Source organism: Dipodomys spectabilis, unplaced genomic scaffold (genome assembly GCF_019054845.1).
Source record: "Dipodomys spectabilis isolate Male_0828 unplaced genomic scaffold, ASM1905484v1 ptg000331l, whole genome shotgun sequence".
Taxonomy (NCBI): domain Eukaryota; kingdom Metazoa; phylum Chordata; class Mammalia; order Rodentia; family Heteromyidae; genus Dipodomys; species Dipodomys spectabilis.
The window spans coordinates 160,280-177,929 of NW_024871008.1; the positions used below are offsets into that span (position 1 = coordinate 160,280).

Consider the following 17,650-nt stretch of genomic DNA (forward strand, 5'->3'; position numbering starts at 1 on the left):
AGGCAAGTATTGGGGGTGAGAGTTCACAGCATGAGACTCTTTGGCTATGTGACAAGAATGTCACCAGGAGAGAGACCCAGGCAGCAGAGAGACTCTCCAATGCTCAGCACTGCTGAGACACCAGTAGAGATTCTGTAGCTGACAGTGCGTGGGCCAGGCTATAGAACAAAGTATGTTTAGCTGAGGTAGTGGGATTGAAGAAGAGGGAGAATGGCAAACTGTATATCACAAAGGGATGCCAAAGGGCAACCCGTAAAGGGCAATGGAAAGTGTAGTTGTCGGACAGTAGAGCCAACCCCATACATCGGAAAGCTTCAGAAGCACAGAGGCCTGGGCCCAGCCTGGGGGGACCTAGCAAGACAGGCTCCACTGCAAGGCAGGCAGGCCAGCTCCGCCAGGACCACGCCTCACCCACAGTACTTTGCTATAGATAACTTCATTACACGTATCTTCTTCCTTTCCTTTTTTGAATTCTGCATAAATTTGTCCGTGGAATTAATTTTATGCTAGCAAAGGTGGTTAGAGAAGATTCATCAAAGCAAGAGTCTAAGTGACACTGGCTTCAAGGACAGGACTAGAGGGACACCTGAGCCAGGGGGCTGTGTCTGGCCAAGAGACACTCAGGGCCAGCTAGAGGCAAGTGAGTGGAGGAATGCCAAGAGCCATGCGGAGCAGGCCCCAATGAGGATGTGGACATGGTGGGTTCACAAACAGTAGAAGTGTGTGGAACCCAGTGTGGAAGGAAAGGTATCCAGGGACTGGGCCCTGTGGAAACAAGCACTTCTGTTGGAGAAAGGACTAGCCGCCCAAGGAGCCGTCAGCCACCAGAGGGCAGCATAGGACAGGAGGAGAAGAGCTAGGCCACCATGCAAGCTATGCATGTTATCAGAACCAGACTGAAGTCCCTGCTGATGTGACTGGGCCCCATGCCGTGCCCCTCAGAGCCCCTCTGGCCCTCTCTGGATGCTGTCGTCCGCTTCAGGCTCCTATGGCCCTGGGTCCTCACTCTAAGAAGTCCTGTCCCTTGGAAGTGGCGCTGTAGCTCAAGTGGTAGAGCGTTCGCCTTGAGCTGAAGAGCTGAGGGACAGCGCCCAGGCCCAGAGTTCAAGTCCCACGACCCACCAAAAAAAAAAAAAAAAGAAGTCCTGTCCCTCCCAATCACATGCCCAGGCCATTCTCCATCCTAGTGGGAAGGCCCCACCCCTGACCTTTGCCACCCAGAGCCATACAAAGCAGTGAAAGGTCCACCACAAAACCCTCACTATAGCCTCAGGGCTGCTGAGACTTTGGTCCTGGTCCAGAAGCTCCCTTCCCTAAGTTTATCCTGATTCCATTAACTCCACTCACCTCGTTTGCCAAAAGCCTAGACACGCCTGCCCAGCTTGCCTGACAGGTCTTGATGGACAGGTGGAGCCCAGCCCCTGGGGGAGCTGCCGCTAGCTAATACATAAAAGCCCAGGTTCCGCTAAATAGCTCCTGAGACTAGCCATGAAGAGGAGTGGTGCTGTCCTGCTGGTGGCCCTGGGCCTCCTCTGCATCTTAGGTGAGTTTAGGCTGTGTTTTTAGCATATCCAGGATGGGGGAAAGGGGCGCTAGGAAGCTGAAATGAGTGTGTCTTTGTATACACAGGCAGCAGAGACTCTCCAGTGCCCAGCACTGCTGGCACCAGTGGAGGGTCTGTAGCCGACAGTGCGTGCGACAGGCTGTAGAACAGTGCGTGTTCAGCTGAGGTAGTGGGACTGAAGAAGAGGGAGGATGGCAAACGGAACGCACACTGATTCTGTTGACCCATCCAGTGCCACCTACCGTGGCTCATCCACGGAGCTTATTTCAGCTCCACACCAGGAGGAAATGATGCTGTGTTAGGGCTTCACTTTTCTTTCCCAGTGAGACTAGGGAAAGGACTAGTGGAAGCCAGAACATCTGGGACTAGAGTGACGGTGGAGGGGTCTGCAGAGATGAGGTGCTGTGTCTTCCAGGGAGGTTTGGGGGAAGGCTTGGGTAGCCCTGTCCTGGTGTCATCTCCCCTTGCAATGCAGGGTTGGCCACAGGAGAAGACGACAATGAGTTTTTCATGGACTTCCTGCAAACCCTGCTGGTGGGAACCCCAGAGGAGCTCTATGAGGGGCCCTTGGGCAAGTACAACGTCAATGAGGATGCCAAGGAAGCATTGACAGAGCTCAAGTCCTGCATTGATGGCCTGCAGCCCATGCATAAGGCGGAACTCGTCAAGCTTCTGGTACTGGGACCTGGGCTCTCCCTCCCTCTGCGCCTGAACCCTCCCCTCGAGCGCTGTCCCTAGGTAGAACCCCAGAGCCCACTGCAGCCCTCCGACCTACTCCAGCCAGCCAAGTGGATACCCCAGACCTCTCTACCTACGCAGAAAACTCTAGCCTCTTGGCTCTGATCCCCCAATTCAGGAACTATGTAAAGCAGACATGTGCACACACATGCACACACTCAATGCACTGATGCAGCATGTGTATGCCAACCTCCCAGATACTAGAAGTGGCTGGACTGCAGGGTGGCAGGACCTGTCTTCTCCCACATACCCCTGAGATGGCCCAGGGCTGTCTGCTTCCTGGCGCTGCAGCTTTCTGGCAACTACTCACTAACTCTTCTGGTTCACATGTATCTGCCTTCCAGGTTCAAGTGCTTGGCAGTCAGGATGGGGTCTAAGTGGATCGCAACATGGTTCCCAATAGGCACAGGACCAGCCATGCAAGCAGCCATGGACACACTGCCCCACTGCTGTTTACCCACAAGCAAACTCATCTTTCAACATGAATCAATAAAGCCTCCTGCAGCCTGGGCCCTGGCTCCTGTCTCTCCCAAACAAAGGGACATGTAAGAACACACTCAAGGACACACTCCTTTCACCAAGGAGCAGAATGTAGGAGGATGGGCACACTTAATGGTAGATTGGACCCAGCAGACACAGGGTAGGCAGGGATGCAGCACAGAAGATAAACAGGCAGCCATGTGGACACAGAGGGGCATCAAGGAAGGGGGAGGGAGAAGACTTGCAGTCCTAAGGCCAGGGCAAGAGCTGGGGCTCAGACAAGAAAGTGGTCAGCGCAGTAGGGAAGACCCCCATCTGTGCTGAGGGGCTGCCTGTGAAAGCTGATGATTCTGTACCATAGCCATGTGGTCAGGGCAGTAGGGAAGACCCCCCATCCATACTGAGAGCTGCCTGAGCTGGGGCTCAGACAAGGAAGTGGTCAGGGCAGTAGGGAAGACCCCCATCCGTGCTGAGGGGCTGCCTGTGAAAGCTGATGATTCTGTACCATAGCCATGCATGACAAGTTCATGTGACAGTACGGGCAGCAGATACCCAGGTGTTGAGGGCTTTAAGAACAATCCCTAAGAGTCACCCAAGGAAAGAGACCCTAACCTGAGGCTGAGTCCCAAGAGGATCCCTAATAACATCAAGAACAAAGTCCACATGCTCCGGGAGACTCTCAAAATCTGAGGTGAGGGGTTGGCTTCACTGGTGGGGTGCTGAGAGCCAGCAAGGTCTGCGGATGGTCAGCAGGAAGAAAGCCCCCCCACTGCTGACTCGTGCCTCCCACACCCACTCAGACCCTAAGCCACTAGAATGACCAGCAGACAGACTCCCCATATCTGTTATCTCCAAATTCGAATGGGAACATGGCTGAATGGGATCATTACATTCACTCCCTGCCCACCCCGGGCTCCGGGCCCTGGGAACTCTCTGCCTTGTTCCTCCCCTGTGCACCTTCATCCCAGCCAAGCACAGAGAGGGTAGGAATCTGGAGGGAGTGAGGTCTGGAGAAGATAGGAGTCCCTGGAGAAAATAGGGGTCCCTGGTAGAAGGTAGGGGTCCCTAGAGAAGATGGGGTACTGGAGAAGGTGAGGGTTCCCAGACAGGAAGAGGCCTGGAAACGGTGGGGTACCTTCAGCGGAGGTCCCTGGAGAGGAGAGCTTGAGGGGGCCTGGACAGAGGGCATTGTCCCCATCACACACTGTGCTCTAGAACCCCCCAGTCCTACACAGCCACATTCTAGAGCTCAGAGGAGGGACCCCTCCCAATTCTCCAAGCCCCTGGGGTGAGAGGGAGGCCTTTCTTTCATGCTCTGCTTTTGGGAACCGCCTGGCACTGACGCCAGGGGGAGGAGCCCACCTGCGTGGAGGCTGGGTCCCAGGCTGCCCTGAGCCTGCTCTTGCACAGAGGTGAGGCCTGCGGACCGGCCCCCTTCCCAAAGGCACCCAGCCAAGCAGCTCCCATTCTCCCTACCAGCTCCCTGCTGGTCATGCCTAGGGTTCTCCAAGTAGATGGGACCTCACCCTTAGGGCCCAAGACCTCCTTAGATCCAGGGGGTGGGCGGCATCTCGGGGACAGTGCTGGAGGCTAGGGAGGGCTTGGAAAACGCACACAGCCCCTAATTGCTTGAGACCCCATGGCAACTGCAGCCTGCAGCTCTGCCCATGCGTCAGCAGGACCAGGGACAGGAATGTGGGGGCCAGGATGAGATGGGCCAGGGCCTCCCAGCACCTGGTCACCCTTTTATCCATGGACAGAGCCAGCCATGGCGGAAGAGATATGGGTGGGCACTTGGAGGCCCCATCGCCCCCGGGGACCCATCATGGCCCTCTACAGCAGCCCTGGACCCAAGTACCTGATTCCACCCACTACGGGTAAGAGCCTAGGGATGGCGGGGTGGGAGGAGCCAGAAGCCAGGTATGAGGTATGGGTGGGTCTGGAGCTTGGGGAGAAGGGATGTCTGGCTCCAGCCGCTCAGAGACTGTGCTCACAGGCTTCGTCAAGCACACGCCCACCAAGCTGCGGGCGCCGGCCTACAGCTTCCGTGGAGCCCCCATGCTCCTGGCCGAGAACTGCTCCCCAGGGCCCCGCTACAGTGTAAACCCCAAAATACTGAGGACCGGCAAGGACATCGGCCCCACCTACTCCATCCTTGGGCGCTACCACACCAAGACTGTGCTGACTCCAGGGCCGGGTGAGTGACCCCACTTGAGGCTCCTTGACAAGAATGGCATGGGAAGTCCAGGGTGGACCCAAGTACTAAGCCAAAACAGCAGAGCCCAAGACCCCACAGTCCCGTCTGACCTGCAGTGCAGGAGCCCGGGCCACAAGCCCTGTTCTCCCTGCTTGAAAGCAGTCCTCGAGTCATTGTTTGCATCCTCAGTGCTCTGATCAGCCCACTCACCAGTATGCTGAGGCCTGGAGGCCTCACTCAAGGTCGGAGCCACTCACATGCTTGCTGTCCCTGCACCTCCTCCCCCTCAGGTGACTACTTTCCAGAGAAATCTACCAAGCATGTGTTTGACTCGGCGCCCAGCCATTCCATCTCAGCACGGACCAAGACCTTCCGCGTGGACAGCACCCCAGGTCTGTCACAGCTCCAACTGTCAGCTAGGTGACCAGCATGTGGGCCCTAGGGGTACAAGAGACCACACGGTGGGGCCTCTGAGGAGTGAAGAGAACCCCAGAAGGACTCCAGGCCCCCCTCTTTCCCCAGGCCCTGCTGCATACATGCTCCCGGTGGTGATGGGCCCACACACCGTGGGCAAGGTCTCCCAGCCCTCCTTCTCCATCAAGGGCCGCAGCAAACTGGGCAGCTTCAGCGATGACCTGCACAAGGCAAGGCTTCCCGGGCCCCCGGGCCCACCTGCTGAGACCCCCGGCCGGTCCCCTGAACACATGGTGGGGGGGAGCCAGGTACCAGCTTGGGAGCTGTGCTGTAGCCCAGAGTAATGGCTGGAGGGCAAACAGCAGTGTTAGATAGGCGTGATACAGAAAGAAGGTAAGCTCTGAGTGCTTAGGGGGGAGGGTTCTAGCTTCCCTAGACTCAGGTCATTGTCCTCATACCCAAAAAGGGACAGTGTCCCCACTGCAAAGGGGCCTGACAGAAGGGGTGTGTGTTAGACTGGAGCACAATGGGGATGATTGCTTAGTGATGCTGAAGTTGAGGCCTGAATCCCACAAAGGTGTTCATAGGCACAGTGGGTCCAGGCACCCCTGGTGACAGCAGGGTACCAAACCTGCCCCGTTCTCTGACAACACACGCTTACCTGAGTCCTCTTTCACCTCCCAGACCCCAGGTCCTGCAGCGTACCGCCAGACTGATGTGCAACTGACCAAGTTCAAGGCACCACAGTACACCATGGCTGCCCGGGTGGAGCCCCCAGGGGACAAGACTCTCAAGCCAGGACCGGGAGCCCACAGCCCTGAGAAGGTCCAGGAAGCAAAGCCTAGAGGCTGGGTGGGGGTCAGGACAGGACACACTCTGGGTGTGGGGGAGGGGGAGGCCTTCATGGCTTCCCTGTGCATTGCTGTACTGGCCCGAAGCAACTCTTCAGGTGTGGGAACCAGAGCCCCCACCCTTCCCCAGCTGCTGTGAGTTAGCACTGCTGAGTGCTCCATGCTCAGAGTCCAAGCAGGCTCTTCACTGGCCACCTTGGCCCCAGGTTCTGGAGGGACAGCAGCCCAGCCCCCCCAGCTCACGGCTTCTCTCTCCCAGGTAACCCTGACCAAGCCCTGCGCTCCCATCGTCACCTTTGGCATCAAGCACTCTGATTATATGACACCCCTGGTGGTGGATGTGGAATAGCCCTGCCCTGCAAGCTCCACACAAGAGGTCCCCACAGGAAGACAGCTGGGCCTGGACGGGAAGCACCCTCTACCACCTGGGCCACTGCTGGACTGGCTCTGCAAAGCACAGCATGCTTATTTGGACAATTCTAACAATATTTTTTCTACACTGTATTCCCATTTGCTAATCTTGTTTCCTGCTGTGTCCAAATTATAAAAATAAACCACACATTCCATTCTTAAGGATTTGTCTTGGGAAAGGCTACGTTTTCCTAGAAGCCCCCCATGGACTGTCGGTGCCAACACACAGGAGGTCCCCTTCCAGCTTTCTCGGGGCTCCAGGGTCTGCACAGGAGGCTTGCGAGCCCCGACCTCTGCCTCACCTGTGCGGTGCCTACACTGTGGCCTTTCCCCTCCCCCACTTGACTCTGGACCACTGCTAATAAGATGTGATGTAATTGCCCGACACCCCCATGCATCCAAAGTTGTGTGGGCATCCCACACAACACATCAGACAGGGTAAGTCAATCCTTCTTCAGAAAGCTGTTTATTGAGTTTTTATTGCTGACAAGTTCTTGAACTATGGGATGCAGCCTGGCAACTTGTCCTCATGGCCTCTCACACTGGCCTTTGAGGTCTTTTCTTATTTGCTGGCATCAAGAACCAAACTGGCACCCCACTTTGCTCCTGGGTCCAGTGCCAAGTGCACAGAACCAAGCTGGAGGCCCACGTTTTTGGCACTGCCGTCCCCTTTACAGGAGTCACACAGTAGAAGACTCACACAGAATACGGAACAGAATTGCTAGAGCACTACCAACAGCTGTGGAGACAGAAAGGCGAGGAACAGAGACGGATACCCAAGGGGAACAGAACCACAGAGGTTCTACGAGATGGCAAAATTTCCACAAGGAACTCCTCCCTGGTTAGCCATGTTCTCAGGAAGTTAGCAGTATCCTGCCAGAAAAACAGGGAGGTACAGCTGAATCATGATGCGTCTAACGGCAGGGACCAGTGAGGAGGTGGCCGGGCAGATGCTGCCAGTGTTTGGTGACAGGCAGAGGACTAAGACAAAACTCAATACACAAAGACCCCCAGGGTGAGGGTGTTAAGATGTCCACGGAAGGGGCACAAACCTTACCAGCCCAGGGTTTCAGGGAAATAACAAAGCCAGAGAGAGGTAGTAAGAAGTAAGCGATGCTGGAGCCATACCCTCCTTCTCCAGACCCAACAGAAGGGCCAAAGATGAGGAAAGGTGACTATGGTGAGCATGTGCAGGAGAAGGAGGGCTGCTGACAGGGGGAGCAGGGGAGGATCCTGGGGTTGCGGGCCAGAGCAGGGCAGGGCTGCCACGTGGACCTTGGAGGAGGTGGTTCTGCATGGCAAGCCTCAGCGTGGTCACAAAGTAGGTGGTGAGCCAGCAAGTGCTGAGGGTGGGGGACTGGAACACAGGACAGAAGCGTACACAACTGCACAATACATTCCTTGAGGAGGTCTTTTATAAGCTGGGAGCAGGTGGCTCACACCTGTGATCCTGGCTAGTCAGGAGGTTGAGATCTGCGGATCAGGATTCAAAGCCAGCCCACCAATTAAGTGATCCTGGCTAGTCAGGAGGTTGAGATCTGAGGATCAGGGTTCAAAGCCAACCAATTAAGCACCAAAAAAGATGGAAGTGGAGCTGTGGCTCAAGTGGTAGAGTGCTAGCCTTGAGCAAAAAAGTTGGGGGAGGGGGAGAAGGAGGAGGAGGAAAGAAGACGACTCCTCTCACAAGTTCAGTCTGTATGAACTCAGGACTAGCCAAATAGGCAGTAAGGGCCAGGGACACCTGGGTGGGGAGTCTGTAGAGGTAGGGAGCAAGGGGTGTGGCTGAGGGCTCTCCCACAATGAGGGGACAGGCTGTGGGAGGCAGGGCAGGGGGCAAAAGTTCCCGCTACAAACAGTACAGCTGCGCGCTCAGGTGGAATAGGGTCCTACGAGGAGGACCCTCACAGGGAAGACTACCCCACACACTGAGTCTAAAAGGGCAGGTGAAACCTTCTCTGTGTTTCATTTCATCTCCTGGGGAAAAAGTTTTGGCAATGGGGGACCCAAGCCTAAGTCCTGAAGGTAGAGTCCTCTGTTCCTAGACATAAACATGCCCCTGTGGCCCAACCAATTCCAGCCCAAACCCACAGTGCATTCCTGTACCCACAGCCTTGCTCTTTGCAGGGGTCTGGCTATATCCAAGGATAGAGGGCACAGGCTTTAAAATCGGGGACTCATGATCTATGCAGATAAATACTTGCTCAGCAGCTCTAGTGAGGAGATTGCCACATCCAGAAATTGCCCTATTTGACTCTCAGCTTGTGTGAGGTTCACAGACACAGTCCCTTCTTTCTGTTGTCAGCCCCAGGCTCTTCAGATTCCGACACAGACAGGACAGGACAGGAGAGCATTAAACTATTAGAACCCTGAGGGCTGGGTGGACAGCTGCTGGCCACACTGAGCACATTCAGGATTCTCAGCTGTTTGGCTCAAATCTAGCTTGTTCTGACCTATTGGAGGGCTGAGCCTTAGTTTCTCCAAACCACGAGTGCTCTGGTCAGAGGCAACGGTGGCCCTCACCACATAGGAAGAAAATGCATGGCCCATGATGATCACTGTAAAGGAATATTTTTGTAGCATGTCCTCAGGAGCCCAAGATACCAGGTGAGGAAGACCCTGGATTCCTGTGGCTCCCACTGGCTCACGTCCTTGCCCTTGACAAGAGGTAGGAGAGGATGAAGAAGGCCACAATCAGGCCCACGGCCATACCACAGAGAAGCTTCCGATTGTCTCGCCCAGATCGTGCCATCGTGGAAAAGCGCTTCACACTCCCTGTGAGCAGACCAGTCACGCTGGTGAAGTCCGAGTCCTGAGGGAAGGACCCAGCAGGATCACATACGGTGGCACCTTGACCAATCCACCACCCACACAAGCACAGACTTCAGAGCAGGTGGGAGTGGGAGGGCCACACCTTAGACCCTTACCATGCCATCCAGGTACTGGTTCTGGTCTTCAGCATCCCTATCAATGTCCAGGGCCAGCTGATAAGGATACAGAGATTATACAGTCAGGCCACAGCAGTCACAGAACACAGTACCCATTCACCCATCAAGACCAGCCAAACTCACCCATGTCTCTACCAGACCCAGTGTCTCAACAGACTGGAAAGGTTCAAGTATCACTCTGGGTTGTACTCAAGCCAACAAAGCTAATGGAAAGCTGCCTGATATCCCTCTAAGACTCTTCCTAACTTTTTTTTTTTTTTGCCAGCTGTGGGGCCTGAACTCTGGGCCTGGGAGCTCTCCCTGAGCTCTTCAGCTCAAGGCTAGCGCTCTATCACTTGAGCCACAACACCACTTCTGGCTTTTTCTGCTTATGTGGCATTGAGGAATTGAACCCAGAGCCTCTTGCATGCAAGGCGAGCGCTCTACCACTGAGGCACCTTCCCAGCCCCTCTTCCTAACTTCTGACCCCAACTCCCCAGGAGAAAGAAGGGGAACAGGCCACCACTGACCGATTTAAGCCTGGTAACCTTGGAGGCAAGGCTGTCGGCCATCCGCTTGTTCTCCCGGTCTAGAATCTCCTCCACAGCCCCGGAGCTCTGAGCTGTGAGAACAGACAGGCTGAAGACTCGCGCTGACCTCTCACCCCAGCTGAATTTGCTTGATAAGACAGCTACAGAGACAGGGCTCACTTGTGTCTGCCAAGCACCTGAGAGGCAGGCTGTGTAGCACGGTCAGCTCCCCTAAGGGGCAGCCGAAACTCGCCCCTTCTTTACCCCACATGAGGTGGCTGTGACACCCAACACACGGTATCTGACAAAACCTGCCGGGCTGGACCCGCAACCAGCGGTTTCCATAACAGAGCGGAGTGAACTGTGCTGGCCCGACGCAGGAGGAGATCCTGGGGACCCGGGGAGGGGAGGGGAGGGCAGGGCAGGGGAGGGGAGGGGAGAGGAGGGCAGGGCAGGGGAGGGCAGGGCGGGGAGGGCAGGGGAGGGCAGGGCAGGGGAGGGGAGGACAGGGGAGGAGAGGGGAGGGCAGGGGAGGGGAGAGGAGGGCAGGGCAGGGCAGGGCAGGGGAGGGCAGGGCAGGGGAGGGGAGGGCAGGGCAGGGGAGGGGAGGGGAGGGGAGAGGAGGGCAGGGCAGGGGAGGGGAGGGCAGGGCAGGGCAGGGGAGGGCAGGGCAGGGCAGGGGAGGGCAGGGCAGGGGAGGGGAGGGCAGGGCAGGGGAGGGCAGGGCAGGGGAGGGGAGGGGAGGGCAGGGCAGGGCAGGGGAGGGCAGGGCAGGGCAGGGCAGGGCAGGGCAGGGCAGGGGAGGGCAGGGCAGGGCAGGGCAGGGCAGGGGAGGCAGCCCTGGGCGAGCTGCGCGTGCGCACGCCCGTGAACCCCGCGCCCGCCGCCGCGCCGCGCTCCAGGCCCGTCGACCCTCCAGGTCTCTGCTACCCCGCACGGGCGGCCCAGCTCGCTCCGGGGTCGGACTCCCCGAGCCGGCCGGCCGCAGCCCCGGCGCCGGCCCACGCCCGCGGCGCCCTCTCGAGTGCTCACCCCGAGACCAGTCCGCCATCGCGCCGCCGGCCGGCCCCGGCACCGCGGACGTGGCACCAGCGCTCGCGAGGCGCTCGGGCCGCAGCTCTCCGGCCTCTCCTCTTCCGCTCAAGGCCAATCACTTCCTGAAGGGCAGCGACGGGACGGAAATACGTCTGCCCCGGGGCCCCCCGAGGAGCGCGCGGGGCCGCTGATTGGCTCCGGGGACCTGCCCGTCAGCCCCGTCCTTCCGGGCGGGAGGAGGCGGGGCGCCGGGGCTGCCTCGGCGCGTCCGTGCCGGGTAACCCCGTCCCCGCTGGCGCGCGCGCCGCGGCCTGCGCCGGCCCCTCCTGTGCGTGGCGCGGCTTCTCCGGGCCGCTGCGCCGCCCGCACGCGCTCTCGGCTCGGCCTCCGGGGGCTTGCTGCGTGTAAACGAGTCGTCGGGCGGTTTTCCGTCCGCGCCTCCGGGGCCGTCCCGCAGGGGCGCCGGCGCGTGCCCGGCCCGCAGCGCGCCCCAGCAGCCCTCGCGCCGGGCGCGGCTTCCGGGCCGGGCGGGGCCGGCGGTTCGTCCGCTGACATTTCCCAGCGAGAGTTGGCGGCGCGGCGTCTCGGGGGCCATGGAGCCCCGGGCGGTCGCGGACGCTCTGGAAAGTGGCGAGGAAGGCGAGGTTCTGGAAGCCCTGCGGTCGTACAACCGGGAGGTGAGTGCGCCGAGGCCGGGCGAGGGGGCGCGCGGCCCGGGCCTCCCGGGAGGGCGTCGCGGAGGCGGCGCGGGGCCGCAGGCCCCGTCTGGTCGCAGCCCTGAGCCCCGCGCTCTCTCCGCAGCACGCCCAGAGCTTCGCCTTCGATGACGCCCAGCTGGAGGACCGGAAGGTGGGTGCGGTCGCGCGGGGCAGGGGGGCGCGGGCGGGGCAGGGGGTCGCGGGCGGGGCAGGGGGGCGCGGGCGGGGCAGGGGGGCGCCGGCGGGGCCGGGGGGGACGCGGGCGGGGGCGGGGGGGAGCGGGCGGGGGGCAGCGGGAGGGGCGAGGGGGGGGCGCGGGCGGGGCGGGGGACGCGGGCGGGGGGCGCGGGGTGGGCCGGGGGCGCGGGCGGGGCGGGGGGCGCGGGCGGGGCGGGGGGGGGAGTGGGAGGGACGGGGGGCGCGGGAGGGGCGGGGGGGAGTGGGAGGGACGGTGGGGGGCGCGCCGGCGGGGTGGGCGGGGGGCAGCGGGGGGGGGGCAGCGGGGGGGGCGCGGGCGGGGCGAGGGGGAGTGGGAAGGACGGCGGGGGGCAGCGGGGCTGGGGGACCGGGCGTGGGGGGCGCGCTGGCGGGCGGGGGGGGGGGCGCGCCGGCGGGGCGGGCGGGGGGCAGCGGGGCGGCGTGGGGGGCGCGCCGGCGGGGCGGGCGGGGGGCAGCGGGGCGGCGTGGGGGGCGCGCCGGCGGGGCGGCGGGGGGGGGGGGCGCGCCGGCCGGGCGGGGGGGGGGGCGCGCCGGCGGGGCGGGCGGGGCGGGGGGGGCAGCGGGGCGCGGGGGGGGGCGCGCCGGCCGGCCGGGCGTGGGGGGGCGCGCCGGCGGGGCGCGCTGCAGCCGCTCTGTCCTGTCCACAGAGGCTCGCCTCCCTGCTGGTCTCCGTCCTGGAGCGGGGCCCGCCGCCCTCGCACCGCGTCACCTGGCTGCAGACCGTCCGCATCCTGTCCCGGGACCGCGGCTGCCTGGACCCGTTCGCCAGCCGCCAGAGCATCGGGGCGCTGGCCCGCTGGGCGGACATCGCTGGCCCCGCGGGGCCCGGCGCGGGGCCCCCGGACCTGGCCGTCACGCTCGAGGCCCTCAAATGCCTGTGCAACCTCGTGCTCAGCAGCCCCGCGGCGCAGCTGGCGGCCGCAGAGGCCAACCTGGTGGTGAGGCTCACGGAGCGCGTGGGACTTTACCGAGCGAGGAGCTTCCCCCACGAAGTCCAGTTCTTTGACCTGCGGCTCCTCTTCCTGCTAACAGCGCTCCGCACCGACGTGCGCCAGCAGCTGTTTCAGGAGCTGCGGGGTGTGCGGCTGTTGACCGACACGCTGGAGCTCACGCTGGGAGTGACCCCCGAAGTGAGCCCCCCTGAGTTCCTTCCCCTCCAAGAGACTGAGCGAGCTATGGAGATCCTCAAAGTGCTCTTCAATATCACCTTCGAGTCCATCAAGAGGGAGGTGGAGGAGGTGAGCACAGGTGGGGCTCGGCTCGGCCATTTCATGGATGTGGCAGGACAGGAGCCATGCCTATTTTCCTAAGTGGAACTAGGGTATGTTAACGGCATCCCAATGGGAGTCACTAACGTCCTAGTCTGCGTCGAGGACCGTTTGGGAGAGAGCAGCAACGGTCGTCTCAGCCTAGCACTGGCTAGGGAGGCCCTGGGGTGCAGCAGCCAGAGTGATGTTCCTCACAGGAGATCCTTTGTCTTTGGTCAGGAAGATATCGCCCTTTACCAGTACCTGGGAACACTTCTGCGACACTGTGTGATGATTGCTGCTGCCGGGGACCGCACAGAGGAGTTCCATGGGTGAGAGCAGGGCTTGTGCTTGGGAGTGACCTACTCAGGTACCTAGGTGTTGGTGTCTTGCTTGCCTGTGGACTAGAACCACCTTGAGAGCCAAGGCTGTAACACAGTGTCTAACTTTTGTCTGGGGAATCAGACGTTAACTGGTTTGCTTCCCAAGAGCTCAGGTGCTTCCACGTATGGAACATAGGGGCAGGGCTTTGGGCAGAGGCAGGGATCACCAAAGTATCACAAGGCAACCTATTTTTTGTGTCTCAGTGCCTGGGCTGGCCTCGCTTTCCAGAGATAAAGTCGTGCCTCAGCCCAGACTGGTGGGGAAGGCAGAGTGTCTACAGAGGGTGGGGCTCCTCAGGAGCCCCTTCCCCCATGTTTCTGAGACCAGTCCTTGCTCTTGACTGTGGTCCTTAGTACTATTCTTTAAGCCCTTAAGTGCTGACTTGCACCGTGTATTCCTAGAAGGGGAAACTAGGAGTTACACCTGTGCTGAGGACCAGCTCAAGGATCCTCCATCCATCTTTCCCCAGGCACGCAGTGAACCTCCTGGGGAATTTGCCTCTCAAGTGTTTAGATACCCTTCTCACCCTGGAGCTTCATGAGGGCTCCTTGGAGTTCCTGGGAGTGAATATGGATGTGATCAGTGCACTCCTTGCTTTCCTGGAAAAGCGTCTGCACCAGGTAAGCAGGAACTTTACCTGGACGTCCCTAGGGGTTCTGGCCCTGGCATCCACACATGGCTACGGTCACTGTTTCTGCTCACATTAGCAAATGGAGGTCTGATGACCTGGCTGCTCCAAGTCTAGCCTTAGGGAAAGCTGTCAAATGTTACCCTGTCTCCCTCTGGACACCTGCATGCTTACGCCCTCTCTGCTGTTGTTTACTACAAGGAAACAAGTTTCTTAGGGCTTAGTGAGGTGCTTGTTACCTTTTAAGTCTTTTTGTAGGTCCCTCCTGCATGGTCTTCCAAAGCCCCTAGTCCTTGCTTGTGACATTCACACTTCTAGGGTTCGGGCATGGCAACCCTAGGTTACCTGCATTACCCATCCTTGGCGCTGAAGCTTCTGATCAGAGGTCCCTCTGATTCACTGACATTAGGCAGGGGAAAGACTGAAGTGTGGCAGGCCTCTGAGGAGTGTGAGAGGAGTGTGGTGCGTCAGGAGTGGGTGAGCTGTGGAGTGCAGAGGAGCTGGCTAAGCCCCCTGTTGCGACAGCTGCTGGTGTCGGGCTCCAGAGGAATGATGCGGCTGGGCCCAGACAGAAACTCAGCTACTTGTCTGCAAGGGAGGCCCCCAGGATAAGGAGTCTGTTGTCACTGCTGTCACTTCCTGAGGGTAGCACGTATTGCAGGGCGTGCTGACAGCTTCCAGCGTGCTGTTCAGTCACACTCCTAGTTTACAGCTGAGCAAGGCCCTGTTCCCATCCCTTCTGAAGCTGACAGACACCCACCCCCCGCTCTGGCCCTCCACTGACTTCCTCCAGCGTGGCCTCTCTCAAGCCTTCCTGCCAGGACCCAGCACTGCCTGTGTGCGGCCGGCACCGCACCCCAGGGGTGACTGGCCTTCTGCAGACCCACAGGCTCAAGGAGAGTGTGGCTCCTGTGCTGAGTGTGCTGACGGAGTGCGCCCGCATGCACCGTCCAGTCAGGAAGTTCCTGAAGGCCCAGGTACCCAGCCAAGGAGCCTGAGTGGGGGTGGGGCGGGCTTGCCTCAACTCCACGTGCGCCTGGCACCTCCAAGCCTGGCCTCAGGGACAGCTGCCCTCCCAGGTGCTGCCCCCTCTGCAGGATGTCCGGACCCGACCTGAGGTCGGGGACCTGCTCCGCAACAAGCTTGTCCGCCTCATGACACACCTGGACACTGACGTGAAGAGAGTAGCTGCTGAGTTCCTCTTTGTCCTGTGCTCGGAGAGTGGTAAGGGGTGCCCAGTTCCCAGGTCTGCCCTGCCCTAGCTGCATTCACACACTGATTCCTGCCTTGGCTTGCAGTGCCTCGATTCATCAAGTACACAGGCTATGGAAATGCTGCAGGCCTCTTGGCTGCCAGAGGTCTCATGGCAGGGGGCCGGCCTGAAGGTCAGTACTCAGAGGACGAGGACACGGACACAGAGGAGTACAAGGAAGCCAAGGCCAGGTGTGTGCTAGCTCACCATCAGACCTGTCCGTCCCTGCTCCTGCCCTCCCTGCCTAGACTCCCGTGGTAGGTGGGATGGGATGAAGAGTGGGTGAGACTTTTCTGGAATCATCCACCTGTCCCAAGTGATGGTTGTCCTGATGACATGCTCAGGCTCCCGAGCAGGCTCTCTAGGGAGCCAGGAGTTGCCTGGAGCAGAAGCAATTACTGTTCCTGGAAGGAAAGTTACCTCTTCCATCACCACCAAAAACCTGGGTTTCTTCCCGGACTAGGCTTGATGAGGAAGATGGGAACACCGCCTGTCCACCCAGCACCGCTTGTCTTAGAAAGTAACCTAACACGTGTCTCATGCTCTTGCCCTGGGAAGCAGCATCAACCCGGTGACCGGGAGGGTGGAAGAGAAGCCTCCCAACCCTATGGAGGGCATGACAGAGGAGCAGAAAGAGCATGAAGCCATGAAGCTGGTGAACATGTTTGACAAGCTTTCCAGGTGAGAGTGGTGAACCGAAGGGCCTGTGGCTGAGAGAAGGGGGACCAGAGGAAGGAAAGGACCTTGGAAAGGCTGCATTACTTTGTTTAAAATCACTGCTTGCCCTCTAAGAAATCCCACAGAAAAGAGGGGAAGGTCCTTATTGTGCCCTTCATTACCAGTGATGAAAACAGGCCAAGAATATGAGAGACTGCCCAACACTAAGTCTGTTAGATACTAAGATTTGGGCCAGACTGGCACAGGGTGCTCCCTAGGCCCCGGTCGCAGCCAGGCCCTTTGCCCAGCCCTGCTGTGCTTTCCCCTCAGGCACAGAGTCATCCAGCCCATGGGGATGAGTCCCCGGGGCCACCTGACATCCCTGCAGGATGCAATGTGTGAGACCATGGAGGAACAGCTCTCCTCAGACCCTGACTCGGACCCTGACTGACAACATGGTGTCTCTGCCTCTTCCTGAACTGGTGCTGCTTCCAGAGACGCCCTCAGTGCCACCCAGGGAAGCCACACACTCCTCTATCTGGGGACCCCCTTCTCTATTCCCCAAGTTCTGTCTTGTGATCTGCCTAGGATTGTGATGGTCGTGTCCTGCTGTAGGTGGGAAATCAGCAAAGTTGTCTCTGTGATATGTGTAAGTGCAGAGGCTACTTGGTCAGAGACATCACAGCCAGTATGTGAGGAAGGGTGGTACTGAGCTGGGAACACAGGTGCAAAACCATCTGAGGTTGGTATGTTGGCCCAGAGCTACTGTATGGGGCATGTGGTGTGTTTTATGCAGGGGAACGGGCCTCTAACTGTATAGCTAGAGTTTGGTAACAGAGCAAAGCATGTGCTATTGCTTCCTCAGCTCAGCACAGGGCTCAGCCACCTTATTGGTTGTGATAAATAGATCGATCCTACCTACTCATTCTAGCCTAACACGTGAAAGAAAATGCCCTTGTGGGACTGTAAACTGACTTCAGAGGAATGGAATAAAGATGAGTTTTGGGCAGGACCATGCTTTTGAGTATCTGTATAAAATAGTTAAACAGTTCTTTCTCTCTCTGTTCATTTCTAGCTCTCTGCTCTCTCTGTTCTATTCTAGCTTTCTCTCTCTGTTCCTTTCTAGCTCTCTCTGCTCCCTCTCTCTTTCCTCTCTTTCCCAGCTCTCTCTCATTCCCAGGCCTTTCCCAACCACGTGGAGTGCCAACTTGCCTGGTCCCAGCAGGTCTACTGAATAAACCTACCCCTTACCTGAAAAAAAAAAAAAAAAAATAGTTAAACAGGGCTGGGAATGTGGCTTAGTGGTAGAGTGCTTGCCTAGTATGCATGAAGCCCTGGGTTCAATTTCCTCAGTACCACATAAACAACAGAAGCCTGAAGTGGTGCTATGGCTCAAGTGGTAGAGTGCTAGCCTTGAGCAA

The 17,650-nt window shown here is 59.1% G+C and overlaps 4 protein-coding genes across 6 annotated transcripts; 3 read left to right on the forward strand and 1 right to left on the reverse strand.

Annotated features, from left to right (window-relative positions):
• The first annotated feature begins 1,432 nt into the window (after nucleotides 1–1,432).
• Nucleotides 1,433–2,812, forward strand: Scgb1c1 (secretoglobin family 1C member 1). The gene is made up of 3 exons (XM_042665553.1): nucleotides 1,433–1,543; nucleotides 2,040–2,239; nucleotides 2,647–2,812. The coding sequence occupies exons 1-3, from the start codon at nucleotides 1,489–1,491 to the stop codon at nucleotides 2,677–2,679; spliced, it is 288 nt and encodes a 95-aa protein (XP_042521487.1). The 5' UTR covers nucleotides 1,433–1,488; the 3' UTR covers nucleotides 2,680–2,812.
• Nucleotides 2,813–4,082: 1,270 nt separating this feature from the next.
• Nucleotides 4,083–6,753, forward strand: Odf3 (outer dense fiber of sperm tails 3). 2 transcript variants are annotated; one of them, XM_042665550.1, is made up of 7 exons: nucleotides 4,083–4,199; nucleotides 4,545–4,659; nucleotides 4,779–4,979; nucleotides 5,270–5,371; nucleotides 5,502–5,623; nucleotides 6,078–6,218; nucleotides 6,504–6,753. In XM_042665550.1, the coding sequence occupies exons 2-7, from the start codon at nucleotides 4,551–4,553 to the stop codon at nucleotides 6,591–6,593; spliced, it is 765 nt and encodes a 254-aa protein (XP_042521484.1). In that variant the 5' UTR covers nucleotides 4,083–4,199; nucleotides 4,545–4,550; the 3' UTR covers nucleotides 6,594–6,753. The 2 variants fall into 2 exon arrangements, with proteins under 2 accessions (XP_042521484.1, XP_042521485.1); XM_042665551.1 differs by lacking the exons at nucleotides 4,083–4,199; nucleotides 6,078–6,218 and having other exon boundaries at nucleotides 4,551–4,659.
• A 2,451-nt stretch (nucleotides 6,754–9,204) lies between these two features.
• Bet1l (Bet1 golgi vesicular membrane trafficking protein like) lies at nucleotides 9,205–11,239 on the reverse strand. Its single transcript, XM_042665552.1, has 4 exons — nucleotides 11,142–11,239; nucleotides 10,110–10,201; nucleotides 9,580–9,636; nucleotides 9,205–9,464 (listed from the first exon to the last, which is right to left on the reverse strand). The coding sequence occupies exons 1-4, from the start codon at nucleotides 11,158–11,160 to the stop codon at nucleotides 9,297–9,299; spliced, it is 336 nt and encodes a 111-aa protein (XP_042521486.1). The 5' UTR covers nucleotides 11,161–11,239; the 3' UTR covers nucleotides 9,205–9,296.
• Nucleotides 11,240–11,653: 414 nt separating this feature from the next.
• Ric8a (RIC8 guanine nucleotide exchange factor A) lies at nucleotides 11,654–17,241 on the forward strand. 2 transcript variants are annotated; one of them, XM_042665542.1, is made up of 10 exons: nucleotides 11,660–11,821; nucleotides 11,946–11,993; nucleotides 12,709–13,299; nucleotides 13,549–13,640; nucleotides 14,162–14,312; nucleotides 15,202–15,297; nucleotides 15,400–15,544; nucleotides 15,619–15,763; nucleotides 16,134–16,253; nucleotides 16,560–17,241. In XM_042665542.1, the coding sequence occupies exons 1-10, from the start codon at nucleotides 11,738–11,740 to the stop codon at nucleotides 16,678–16,680; spliced, it is 1,593 nt and encodes a 530-aa protein (XP_042521476.1). In that variant the 5' UTR covers nucleotides 11,660–11,737; the 3' UTR covers nucleotides 16,681–17,241. The 2 variants fall into 2 exon arrangements, with proteins under 2 accessions (XP_042521477.1, XP_042521476.1); XM_042665543.1 differs by lacking the exons at nucleotides 16,134–16,253; nucleotides 16,560–17,241 and adding an exon at nucleotides 16,036–16,127 and having other exon boundaries at nucleotides 11,654–11,821.
• Nucleotides 17,242–17,650: the final 409 nt, after the last annotated feature.